Below are 13,995 nucleotides of genomic sequence, written 5' to 3' on the forward strand. Positions count from 1 at the left end.
ATCTACTTTTTGGAACAATGTTTTGTTATGTCACACCAACGGGGGACGTCCTGCCGAGGGTATCGTGAATATTCTTAATGGAAGCCTATACCTTGTGATACATAATTTTAAAGGTAATAGCTTACTGAATTGAATGCCACAAACCGCATCTCAAAGGAATTATTCTATCAGAAAATAGAGCATTTTTAGTATTGAAAATTTACTGATGTTCAACAATGTAATTTTAACATGGTTCTTGCCACAAAATGTGTTACACTAATTTTTTAGCATTTTTTAAATGTTCAATTAAAATAAAATAAACAATTTATTTTTAAGCTGGTTTCATTAGTACAAATTTACCAGTTTTTATTACAATGAATAAAACTTATGAGTCACTTTCTCTGATTACTTATGAATCTGTACTTGGTGTTTTCCAGTCAGCAGGAAGGTTTAAAGAGACAAAGGTCACTAGCCTATGAGAAACATTATTGTGTTATTAATCATCTGGTCTACAGGTTTCAGTTTGTTGAGCATGGAGCTTTCACTAGACAGGTCTAAGCTTGGGAATTACAAATGGACAAAGGTCATATCATTCCTGTCGAGTTAATCAGTGTCTCTGAAGCATTGCTGTCAACAAGTTATCTAATTACAGTAGTTCAGTTTTTATTTGGCATTTTAATGGAATTGTCTGAAAGAGAACGAATTACTCTGTTGATGATGCGAGGATATGGCGATCGTCAAAGATCTTATCGGGAAGTTTGTAATTTGTTTAATGACACTTTCCCAGAAAGGAATCCCATAAGTGTTTCAACAATATCAAAAACTATTGAGCGTTTTGAAATGACAGGGAGTGTACGTAATCGGCCAAAGTCGGGTAGGATACAATCTGCAACAGATGAAGAACATGCACTAGATGTTTTGCAAACATTTATTGAAGACCCACATACATCGCTCAGAAAAGCTGCACAGCAACATGATATGCACCCTATGTCTGTGAGTAAGATTTTGAAAATTAATAAATACAAACCATTTAAAGTTCATTTAGTCCAACAGTTAAGTGAGGATGATTACGACAGAAGAGTTGAGTTTTGTGAACTTGTGATGCGCAAATGTGATGACAATAGAGATTTTCTGACCAACATACTATTTTCTGATGAGGCAACTTTTTTCCTAAATGGCAATGTTAACAGGCACAATTGCCGTTACTGGGCTAGTGAAAACCCACATTGGATTACTGAGTCCCATTCACAGCAACCACAAAAACTGAACGTATGGTGTGGAATTTTAGGTAACAAAATTGTTGGACCCTTTTTCATCAATGGAAATTTAAATGCCGAACTTTACTACAATATGCTCCAAAATGAAATAATCCCAGCTATTCAAATTGCATCAGGAGAATACTTTGATAATGTATGGTTTCAGCAGGATGGTGCTCCACCCCATTATGGGAGACAGGTAAGAGAGTATTTGGATTTAAGGTTTCCTCATAAATGGATTGGCCGAAGAGGAGAAATCGAATGGCCTCCAAGATCTCCGGATTTGTCACCAATCGATTATTTCCTATGGGGTCATTTAAAATCCAATGTTTATAGAAGAAAGCCTCATAATTTGGAAGACCTAAGAAACAGGATTATAGAGGAGATTGCTTTGATAACTGAAGAAATGTTAGGCAACTCTGTCGAATCATTTTACACAAGATTGGCTCATTGTCAAACCGTAGAAGGAACACAGTTCGAACAATTGCTTTGACACCAAATGCAGGTAAAACGTTTGTTGTAAGACTTTTCTAACAGCATACATTATTTTTAATGTGTAATAAGAAATCAATAACATAAGTATTTCCATAATTGTACTGTAATAAAAAACTGGCAAATTTGTGCTAATAGAACCAGCTTAAAATGAAATTTTTGTTTTATTTAATTGAACATTTAAAAAAATGCTAAAAAATTAGTGTAACACATTTTGTGGCAAGAACTATGTTAAAATTACATTGTTGAACATCAGTAAATTTTCAATACTAAAAATGCTCTATTTTCTGATAGAATAATTCCCTTGAGATGCAGTTTGTGGCATTCAATTCAGTAAGCTATTACCTTTAAAATTATGTATCACAAGGTATAGGCTTCCATTAAGAATATTCACGATACCCTCGGCAGGACGTCCCCCGTTGGTGTGACATAACAAAACATTGTTCCAAAAAGTAGATGCCCAATCTCTATCACGATTGTAAGAGGTTTCAAATTTATATTTAAATTATTAAAGGATATATTTGGGTGTTTCCAGACATAATATACACCCTGTATATCCGGTGCAAAAGGTCAATGGCCGTGTTGGATATCCAGACTGATTCTTCATGTTTGTTTACATGACTTTCAAAAGCATTAATATTATCAGATCATACTTTCAAAAACCTTATGGCTGCAACGAAAAAGAAGATATCTGTACACCGATATCGGTTTTTTTTTTTTGGGGGGGGGGTTTATCTTAATTTGTCTTTTCTATGATTGATGGTAAACTATTGCCGGTGAAGTCTTTAGGCGGACAGCTGATGAATGAGAACTGTAATGTTTACAACATCTGTGTAGTTCATATTCTATTCGATTTATAGCTTTTTTCTCACCAGTTATTTTATCTTCATTAATTGATTTACATGGAACAATGAATGAAAATTTAGATATAGATCTATTGACTCCCAATGCAGTCCCACTTCTTCACTTGTTTATACAGCATACATTGTAAATAAAAAGATTGTTTATATAAATTCATATTAGTGCATTATTTAATCCTTTTAGTGCCAGGCCAAAAATTAAGTAATTTCCAAGAATGCCGGGAGATTTTCACTCAGTACAAATAAAGGATGCCAGGCCTATTTCAGCCGTTTTCAGTGTTTTACTAAAAATTTGTTTAAAATTACAAATATTAAGATATCTTCCTAATTTTGTTTACCCGTTAGCTGAAAAATAAATTTCCTTCTCTAAAACTAAAAACAAATCTTATTTTAAAATGGAATGTATTTTTAACAGTTAAAAAAAGAAAAATATTTACTTACAGTTTCACATGAGAAATACCACTTTGAAAAAATATTTTATTACAAAACATATATTACTTGAAAGAAAAAATAAAACTGAGCAAAAAGATAAAAAAGTGTATTAATATTTCAAAACTGTAAAAATATTGGTAATTTTTTCCAAAAACTACATTTGAACTTTTTTGTTGTTATACACAGAATTTAAAACTAAACAGCTGATTAATCTTACAATATTGCTATAAATATATTTTCTTGTAACTTAGTTCATTCTGATTGTTTATGTACCAACAAATTTACATTAAAAACGATTGTGGTAGAACTTTTTCCATGAACGTCCATATATTAAGACACTGTCATTTCTCGAAATTTACTCAAACGTCCGTATATACGGCACTAAAAGGGTTAAATTTTAGTTTAGTTCTGATCAGAATTAATAACACGTGAATTGTTAGAGTCCTGCTTACAGGTATTTCTATTAGTTTATTGGAGGGTTTCCTAAAAATAAGAAGAAATAAGTGTGCATATTCATTCACATATATGAATATAATGTGTATTATATTTAGAATAAAATGCTACATGCTATATATTTTTAAAATTATCATATTATTTTGAACAGAATGTATATTTTGGATTTGTAGTTATATGTAACTGAAGTTACTATGAGAGGGAATTAACAAATAATACATCAATTTTTTAGTTAATTATTAGGTTTTCATAAATTTGTACATAAAATAGCAAAAATTATAAGGTTTCTCTATTTTTATAACTTTAAAAAAAATATGCATAACATGTTACATTTAGAAACTTTATACAGGTTTAAATAAATATACAAAAAAATACTGCCTATAGGCCTAAAATACTGCGCTACTACACTTCTAGGGTTAAACGTAATGAACCAAAAGTTCTCCATTTCTTCAATCTTTGACAATTTTTGTATGAAAAAATGTCCATGACTTGATTTTTATTACTGAATTAACATTTTTTTAAATTACAGTTCCTCAGTACAGTCTGATATTTGATACCAGACGTTGAGAAAAAACTAGTGGTTTAAGAAAACTTTACGGAATTGCTAGAATGTGTTTCCAATTGTTTTGCTATAAGAAAGAGAAACGCTAGTGTGATTGCTCTATCCTGAGCGAAGGTGCCTGCCCCAACACCCAGTCTATTGTCTGCTCCAGTGCTGCCATGTTGAAATGTTGCGCGATGCTGTGGAACGTGCGCAAGTGCAGACCGATGTCTTGCTTGTTCATCAGAGTTTGGAACTGTCCTGCACATGAGCAGAACTCTGCTAGATTCTCCATTTTGATCTGCAAACGTATAAATAATAAAATACCACAATTAAAGTGAACAAACTATTTTTAAAAAGGTGTCTGGTTTTAAAATTAAAATCTTATAAATATTCCATAAAATAATCAAAAATACTTGGACACATTTGAAAGTGTTTTATTAATTTATCGTAATTTTATAATGCATAAAACAATTAAAAAAACTTTTTTGCTCATCTCTAAATTGTTTTAAATTTAATTCCACTAGTGAAAAAATTAACTTTTAAGAAAGCCTGTCATATTAACAAATTTAATTTGCCACAACTGCAATAAGCTAGAAATTTGGCAAGGATTCTTCAATACAGATCATATTTTTTAATTAATATAAATCAAAGACACAAACATAAAACACAAGGTTTTACAATTGAAACATAACTAAGTGTTGAAAACATTACTATTTAAAGAATTTTTACAGTTTCATAGAGATATATAAAAATTTAATAAATAATTAGAAATATTATTAAAAAATTATAATAACATTATTTTTATTTCTTGATTAAAATGTAACTTTGGATACAATTTTGAGTGTTGTTTTGAAACTCAATCCTTTATTGGTTTTGGTTTAGTACCTAAAATAATGTTTTGGTGAATTTTTCTTTTTGGTTTTTTACAGAGACAGTTCTGTAGAGTTTAGATAATATTCTTTTTTGGTGTCTTATTTCAAATAGTATCTACTTGTGTGTCTGGATATTTCCGTGGTACAATAAACACTAGAAATCAAACCATAAAATACTCCTGGTTGCACATGCAACAAGACATGGTAGCTGTCTGCACTGTGCGACTGCAGCGAACTCACCAAGGTGCAAACACTCATGACAAAGGAAGTGCTGACATCTAGTAGAAAACATCAGAACTACTTGTGAGGTTGTCATAGAAATGCTTCTTGCACAATATTACAGCAGACACCAGAATAAAACAGGAACAATATAACAATGTGTAATATTACGCCAGTAGCACACTTTACGGAATCGCTACGAACGTAATATTACTTTAAGAAATGTGCATTGTAAAACAGATACTGTACAGATGTGTTGAGACTACTACAACGTGCTACACACCTGAAGGCACTTGTTACACTGCAGGTCCTGCAGCATGTAGGCCATTGTCTTCCGGTTGATCACGTCAATGAGCAGATGTTCTATCTCCTGGTTATCATAGCTGGTGTTACACAGCGGACATTGCCAGGCAGGGCTGTAACAACAGTCAAACATCCAAGGTCAGCTACTGAAGTTATCATGTCACTATTCCTCCCATCCTGTTTAAGCAGGGTGTTCAAGGGGGTATGACGCAACATTACGCACCATTACAGTGGCTTATGAAGCGGCATTGCACACCATTACAAGGGAGAGTACGACACAGCATTAAAGAGTAATATAACACAGTATTACAGGGGAGGGTATAACACAGTATTACAGGGGAGGGTATAACACAGTATTACAGGGGAGGGTATAACACAGTATTACAGGAAAGGGTATGACACAGTATTACAGGGGAGGGTATAACACAGTATTACAGGAAAGGGTATGACACAGTATTACAGGAGAGGGTATGACACAGCATTACAGGGGAGGGTATAACACAGTATTACAAGGGAGGGTATAACACAGTATTACAGGAGAGGGTATAACACAGTATTACAGGAGAGGGTATAACACAGTATTACAGGAGAGGGTATGACACAGCATTACAGGGGAGGGTATAACACAGTATTACAGGAGAGGGTATGACACAACATTACTGGGGAGGGTATAACACAGTATTACAGGGGAGGGTATGACACAACATTACTGGGGAGGGTATGACACAGTATTACAGGGGAGGGTATAACACAGTATTACAGGAGAGGGTATGACACAACATTACTGGGGAGGGTATAACACAGTATTACATGAAAGGGTATGACACAGCATTACAGGAGAGGGTATGACACAGCATTACAGGGGAGGGTATAACACAGTATTACAGGGGAGGGTATGACACAACATTACTGGGGAGGGTATGACACAGCATTACAGGGGAGGGTATAACACAGTATTACAGGAGAGGGTATGACACAACATTACTGGGGAGGGTATAACACAGTATTACATGAAAGGGTATGACACAGCATTACAGGGGAGGGTATAACACAGTATTACAGGAGAGGGTATGACACAACATTACTGGGGAGGGTATGACACAGCATTACAGGAGAGGGTATAACACAGTATTACAGGAGAGGGTATGACACAACATTACAGGGGAGGGTATGACACAGCATTACAGGGGAGGGTATAACACAGTATTACAGGAGGTTATAATGCAGCATTATATGGGAGAGTATGACACAGCATTACACATCTTTACAGCAGGGTATGATGCAGCATTACGTAACTATTAAACCTCAACAATTAATTCCTTGAGTACATTAACAAAATTTGCCTGGTTCTCCAAAGATTTAAAAGTTAGTACTATACTAACATCATAAAAGCTAACGGAAAGAAGTGTGAATCCTTTGAAGAAGAAAACTTTGTGAAACGTTGCAGGTAAACAGTCTATCATAAATTAAAATACGAAAGTTGGTAAAAATGAATGACTCAGAGGTTGGTCTGGCAAGACAAGCAAGTAGATGCCAAATCATCTGTCAATGCATGCACACTACAGTCAATGTAATATTGCAGTGAGCGCCATGCCGAGAAATGGTATAGTGATTGTCTTGCTATGTTACGGTTGCATTTGGATTTGAGTTAAAATGTCTAAAAATTTTACCAGGGAGAACCTTTTTCAGTTGTTGATTTTAAATTACAAAAATATGCATACCAAGAAGAAACGGTAAATAGTTCAAAACATTCTACAGTTATGGAATGTTAGTTTTTATTAATAAATCACGGTTTACTTTGAGTTTAAAATAGTTTTTATTATATTACTATTTTTAGAATAACAATTGGGAGTGGGGGATTGTTACAAAGGGGAGGGGGGCTTGTTTAATCCGCTTTTAGTGTTACGTATTTAAAGGACAGCCCCTTTAGTGCTCCATCAGGAGACAGGCAAGTTCATCCTCTAACAAATGGTTTCTTGAAGAGTGCCGAAACCTATGTCAATATTATTGGCATGTTTCAGATATGATTTACTACCACTAAAATCTACAGATGCAAGTGCCTTCCCAGTTTTCAAATCTTCAATCACACCTTTCTTGATAAATCTTGTTCCAACAGCCAGAAGGATTTTGCAGAGGTTGTCGTAAAAAAACGGTAACTGTGGATCATTAGAATGAAAATGAGCCAGAAACTTTTCAAATTCAATGGAGACAGTGTATAAGAAAATTAGTTTGGCAAGAAGGAAAGGATCTCCCAAAAATTTAACCAGTCTTGTAAAACCTTTATTGCTGTCAAATACACCTGAATTCTCCAACGATAGGTTTAACTTGACAGAATTTCTTTGGGAAAGTGCTAAATTAAGCGCTAACTTTGGAAAGCAACTTTCCAAGAGTTTACTCTTTTACATTATGCTTTTACTACGTCATACATATTTTATTGCAAAGACAGTTATAAAACGTCTAAATGGCAAAATACTAAAAGGTCTGCCATTTGTCTACTTGGTTACATCAACACTATCATTTTTTATCACACGATTTTCCCATCAGCTCCAGACGCAGACAATTTTTACGTATTCCCAAACATTTTTTGAAATACATGCTTGAAGCATGTGAAAAGAAAATAGAAAGGTGTGTAAATTACCTGCCGTTTACGGTGACCTTGTTTGTGTCCTTGCAGAGGTCGATGTCACGACAATGGTTGCAGGCTCGACAGATCACTTCCGGAAGTACGAAGGAAAAACAAGGGTCTGTCCAGACTGCTGCCGCGCTGAACTCTCCTTCACCGATCAAACGTAACATGTTCCTGCGCAGTTTGACTACCTCATCTGCCGTACTCGGGTCTAGTGACAGTACCTAGAGAACCATAGCACTTTCATTATGATAGAAATTCAGTAGATATCAAATTGAAAATTTGCTGTTTCTAAAATTCGAAGCATTGATGAGAAGTGAAACAGCTGCTGTTTCAGTATAAACACAATATTAAACTAAGGCGTTGATTAACCTTGTTGTGGATTAATAATGGTGGTACAATAAATATTTAAAAGTAATAACAATTTTGAAAATTATATGCGATACACAAGAGATTCAAGATCTTATTGGTCTTTAAAAACATTCAACATTGCAATAGACTTTGTCAAGTTACTAAAATGTTCCAAACTAAAACTAAAACAAAAAATCAGATTCTATCCAGCCTACCGGTAAATATATAGATCTATATAATTAATAACTAAATACCAAAAGATCTATATAAATTAACAATAATAACTAAATAACTATTAACATATTTAACATGGATACAGTTTTAAAACTCAACAATATCAAAACTGAATAAATAAATACACTGAGAGACAACATTAAAAAAATAATGTTGTGGTATCACAATTTAAGAATTCATCCACACAATAAAATATTTAAAGTTTATAAATAAAATATTTATTTATAAACTTTAAAACTTTTTTTACTTTAAAACGGTTTTAAATTTGACTAAAGATACAGATCTAGAATGTAATGGTAACTTATTAAACAGTTTTCATTTTCATAAAAAGATGACTGCATTTTGTTTTGGTTAATTTAACTGATAAGAGTTGTAACAAATGCTTTGTTCTAGTAGGATAAATCATGAATATCCTGTCTAGTTGTAAATTTTTCAAGTTGTTCTATAAACTGAAAACAGTGAAATAAGATTAGGTAATGAAAGATTCTAATCGTTATTGCCAGTCATGCCATTACTGGAACAAAAACTGGCAATTCTGGTTCTACTCCTATTTCAAGTAACCTATTTGATAGCACCAGATTTTGGCAACATGAAATGAGTGAAAAATATTTCAAATATTAATAATTAGGATGTATTTAAAAATAAATGTCTTAAAATCAATATTAACATCATGTATAATAATGAAGAGCTAATGAATTTATTCCTTTTGATAAATATACTCTGGGTTACCATGCTGCTTTGCACAATGCGTCTCGTGTCTGACAACCCGAAATAAATGCAACAATTACTGTTTATCAATACATTGCTCATGTGCAGTGTTTTTCATAACCGTAATTAAAAACACGTTACTGCAAGCATTAGGCCAGGGTGTAATGTATAATGCACCATTAGATGTTCCTATAATAATTAGCATAATTTAGTTTGGCCAACTCATCTTCATGTTCCTATATTAAAACAAATATGTAGATTACAACAATAGAGTTGTATAAAAATAATTGAAAGAGAAATTAATGAAACCAGAAATGCATAAAATCCAAGGAAGAGCCTAAGGTCTAATGGGATATGCATCTGGTAAAGATTGAGACATTGCTATTTATCTTAAAATCTTGAATATCAATATGCCTTTACATATTAATAAAAAAATATGTTCAAACAATAGTTTTGTTTATGTTTAGAAGAACTACAGTGCTGTTTTACAGCTCATTTTAATAATGCTATTTGAAGTATAAGCAATATTTTTAAAAGTAAAAGAGCATTAATGAGTGAATATTTTAATCGATAAAGTATACATTTTCTAAACTGTTTTAATAATATAAATATTGAGAACTTACTGATTAACTAAAAAGAGAAAATTGTGTGTTTTTTTTTTTAATTCATAGTGCGTATGTTACTAAGTTTATCTGCTTATACAATATTCATATTTATTGAAATTTTACGTGGTGGTTTATATACTCAAACAGAGCAGATTAACAATTTATAAACACAGAAGTAACTAATTAAATATATTTAGAAGGTTATACATAACTAATTATGTTTTGATATATTTGCATAGCAGAAAAATAAGAGAACTTAACTTGTTCAACACAAAAAAATTACACCAAAATTAATGTTTAAACATACAAATGTTCATAATAACAAATTAAATTAACTGTGAACCCTCATATGTACTCAAAATAAGTTAATAATTTACTGTCCTTTGGGAAATCCTTCCACCCAAACACTTACCTTAGTGACAGCTTTGACAAATTCCAGAGCAGGTTTCAGAGTAACTGGCAGAACACCAGGAAACTGGGAAGTGCTCTCTATGGTTTGACTGGGCAACTTCTTGTGGATCCGCTGAGTTATTCTACAACATATAATATTTACGTTCTGTATTATTTAGGAAAAATAAACCTAGCACACAAAAAATGATTATTTTTATCCTTATTAATACAAATTCTTTGGAAAAATTATGGTCATCATAATTTACTTCAATGTTAGTATTTTTGTCCCATTCTACTTTGCTGATCAAGAAAATACTGAAATAATGAATAATGAAAATGACTTAATTATACTCATTACTGCTCATATTTATGAGGTGTTTTGTGAACCACAAGAAAATGATAAGACACATGCTATACGTACGTGGTCTGACACTCAAGTTTTAGTTCAACCAGAAATGTATTTTAAAGAGAAATATACACCATAACTTAGTGCCTTCAAATAGTGTTAGGCAATTTAATATACGTAACTCTCTCGTAATTGCAGTTTATAATGTGAAGGCACTTTGAATACTTTTAATTTTTTGCAGCACCACCTGGTGGCGAGTTACATCAATGCGCATAGCATACAAACCTTCTCCATGGAAAAAATACATATACTTACAAATTTTCATGATCGGTCAAATAGTTTCTGAGCCTATTAATGTCATGTATACAAACATCTTTGATATACATAGATTATCAAAACTGTTAAATCTTATCCAGTGAAATATCGTGTGACTCACAGGAAGAGTTTCTGTGCCATTTCGCCCTGTACGAGATCTCTGGCGTACTCAGCGGTTTGACTGGAGTGCACCCACACCCAGTCGTAGACTCGGTGTACCGAGTTGACTAGCCCGGATACGTGGTGTGAGACTCGGCTCCTGAGACACCAGGTGCTGGTAGATGGCACTCATGTACCCGGCCACCACCGCAGAGAAGTGCATCCTGACGCTCTCTGGCAGGTATTCCACCATGTTCCAGTTCATTATTATCTCCGGCTGCCATAACACAAGCAACTTTAAATGAGCAGAAAAGAACATGTTACCAAGTAAAACACAAATCTTAATTGCACATTTCCAAAGACGTAACCGTAATCAGACAAAAAAAAGACGTATTTAATACAGAATTATTTTCTATATTAATCCATTGGCCTAGACTCACGTATATACCACGTGCAGTGATGCACGGACCGAACCTGGACTCACGTGCGCAGCACGATCTAGTGACGTTGCAATGTACTATTTAGTATTTATAGTTTTTCCCGTTAGATGGTATGCCAATACGCTTTCTGCAGACCTTTTGAGTTGTTGGTGAGTTCAGGTGTGCCAACTATGGCAGAAAAATATTACTTTTTTTAATAATTGTAATCTATTACCAGTGCTTATTTTGTGTTGATACTAGGATTATGTTACGTCTAAAATTACGACTAGCACTTCTGACAATATTATTGAAAGTTTATTAGAGTAGTTTTATAAAATCCATTTAAATATTTATTTGTGATATTCAGTAAAATTTTGTTTTGTTGCAAGGCTAAAGGCTAGTCTGCAAAATAGATACAACGTCGTTTGTTATTTGTTTGTGAAGTTTAATTTTTGTATTTATTATTTTTATTTTATTTATTTCATTTTTACAGTGTATTTTTTTAGTGTAGCTCTGTGTTTTTATATGCAAACTAGCCTAAACCCGCGGCTCCGCTCGCGTTTATCAAAAATTTGACATTTGTGACACGTTGTAAATGTCAAAAAATGTTTGTTTACATAGAAACGTCAAAAATATTTATGTTTACTTAGTTACTGTCAAAAATAACAACAATTTTTTGTCGCATTATATATGTTTACAAAGAACAGCTGATTAAAAATTTGAAAAGACTCTTTCACTTAATAACATATGTTTGCTGCAATGCATTTCTTACGGGTATTTCTGTAACCAGTGGGGCGGAATCCTGAATCGGGAAAGGGATAAAAAGTATCCTATAACCTTCTACAGATCAAGACGAACAAATTTAAAAAAAAATTAGGCGAATCCGTCCAGCCGTTTGTGAGTGATGCTGTTACACACGAACAGTTTCATTTTTATATATATAGATTGTGTGTGAATGCTACAAAATCTGCGACCCGTGCAAACTGATGGAAAAACTGCACTTGATGAGTAATCAAATATAATTTTTTTAAATAATAAATGTTCAAATAAAAATTTTAATATAATTTATTTTTCATGACAAAGAGTTACTGAACAATAATATGTATTCAGTTTTTAGATAATAAATAATTTTAATAGTGAAAAAAATTAAAACTACAGTTTTTTTACATGAAAAACCCAACATTTTTGTTATAATTAACATTATTAGTAAATTTAAAACTAAATAAAAATTAATTTTATAGTTGTAAAATGTAGCCTAGTTTCTTAGAAACATGATAGTAAAATAACCACGGTAATAACTTAATTAGTTAGGTTTCTATAAAAATTATACGAAACCTTTACACTTTCAGCAAAATTAATTGCTAGTTCAGGTCCATGCAGCACCAGAAGAACTACTAGGCCAATGGGTTAATAATTGAGGGAATCTGGTCACTCTAAACTGTAAAACATTAACTAAAATTTGAAAGATATGAGGCATAAGGCTTAGGCATGTGTATAACCCCAGAGCTGCTCCTAAGTTAATCGTTTTTTATATCACTGTAAAGAGAAGATTATAAGCTACTTCTACGGCACTAAGGTTTTCAGATATACTGCTTTAAGGCATTATACTCTATACGATGATGGTGTGCTATCAGCTGTTTACTACTGCGAGATGTCATTGAGCCTGGGCTTTTCTCGTGTTGTGGTTTTAGTTTTTCATTTAGTAGTGATATAAAATATTTCTTTTCGTGTAGGTATAACATATTTTGAACAAACACTATATTTTTAATTGTTGCTAAGTGATAAGCGAGAAGACCAAACCGATTTACAATTTTTTTACGTACCAAACATCTCAGCCTGAAAAGTCCTATGTATTTAAAATTTTATTTTCTTGTGACTAATATATTACTTAATAGAAATATATAAGACTATACTTTACAAGCCATCTATAGAGTAACTAAATTTATAAGTTGGTTACCTACAATTTCTCTAAAATTGTAGAAATAAAACTCTCTCCCGTAATGTTTTTCCCTTTATAACCAATTTCATAGTGAACAAACAAATATATAAATTGTCATATTTTGTCCTATTTTTATTACTTTTATGATATAAACTTTGAAAATGTCAAAAATGCTTGGTATTCTCTTCAGGGAGATCAGGTGCAAACATGTTCAGGTTGCTAACAGTTTAATTGTTCTTCCTGGGTTAAACGAATTCATTGTTTCGTGATACAAAAGCAATTTAGAACAAAACGTATTTGAAACCACGATCAACAGGTCAAAAGATGTGAGGCAGCTTAAGAATCTAAAGAAACCACCCTCAAAAGCTCACCCCATCATCCTCATCCTCATCGTCTTTGTTCAGCTGAACTCCCTCCTCTTCGTCCTCATCTTCTTCCCCCTCCTCTTCCTCATTTGTCCTCCTGGTCATCAACTCTCCCTCGCCCACTCCTGCCAGACCTTTGGGTAGATTCCCTTTAACACCCCCGTGATTTGACTGCAACAAACATTAAA

The 13,995-nt window shown here is 33.0% G+C and overlaps 2 protein-coding genes across 6 annotated transcripts in view; both read right to left on the reverse strand.

The window, feature by feature from the left end:
• Positions 1–13,995, reverse strand: part of LOC124353198 (ETS-like protein pointed) — a 357,362-nt gene that overhangs the window by 235,942 nt on the left and 107,425 nt on the right. The window lies entirely within an intron of this gene.
• Positions 3,122–13,995, reverse strand: part of LOC124353195 (DNA polymerase epsilon catalytic subunit 1-like) — a 68,844-nt gene continuing 57,970 nt past the window's right edge. The window contains 7 exon segments of the mRNA XM_046803075.1: positions 3,122–4,314; positions 5,391–5,523; positions 8,049–8,260; positions 10,347–10,467; positions 11,107–11,162; positions 11,164–11,361; positions 13,814–13,978. Coding sequence (XP_046659031.1) covers positions 4,120–4,314; positions 5,391–5,523; positions 8,049–8,260; positions 10,347–10,467; positions 11,107–11,162; positions 11,164–11,361; positions 13,814–13,978 — 1,080 coding nt within the window. The 3' untranslated portion in view covers positions 3,122–4,119.

Source organism: Homalodisca vitripennis, chromosome 1 (genome assembly GCF_021130785.1).
Source record: "Homalodisca vitripennis isolate AUS2020 chromosome 1, UT_GWSS_2.1, whole genome shotgun sequence".
Lineage (NCBI taxonomy): Eukaryota > Metazoa > Arthropoda > Insecta > Hemiptera > Cicadellidae > Homalodisca > Homalodisca vitripennis.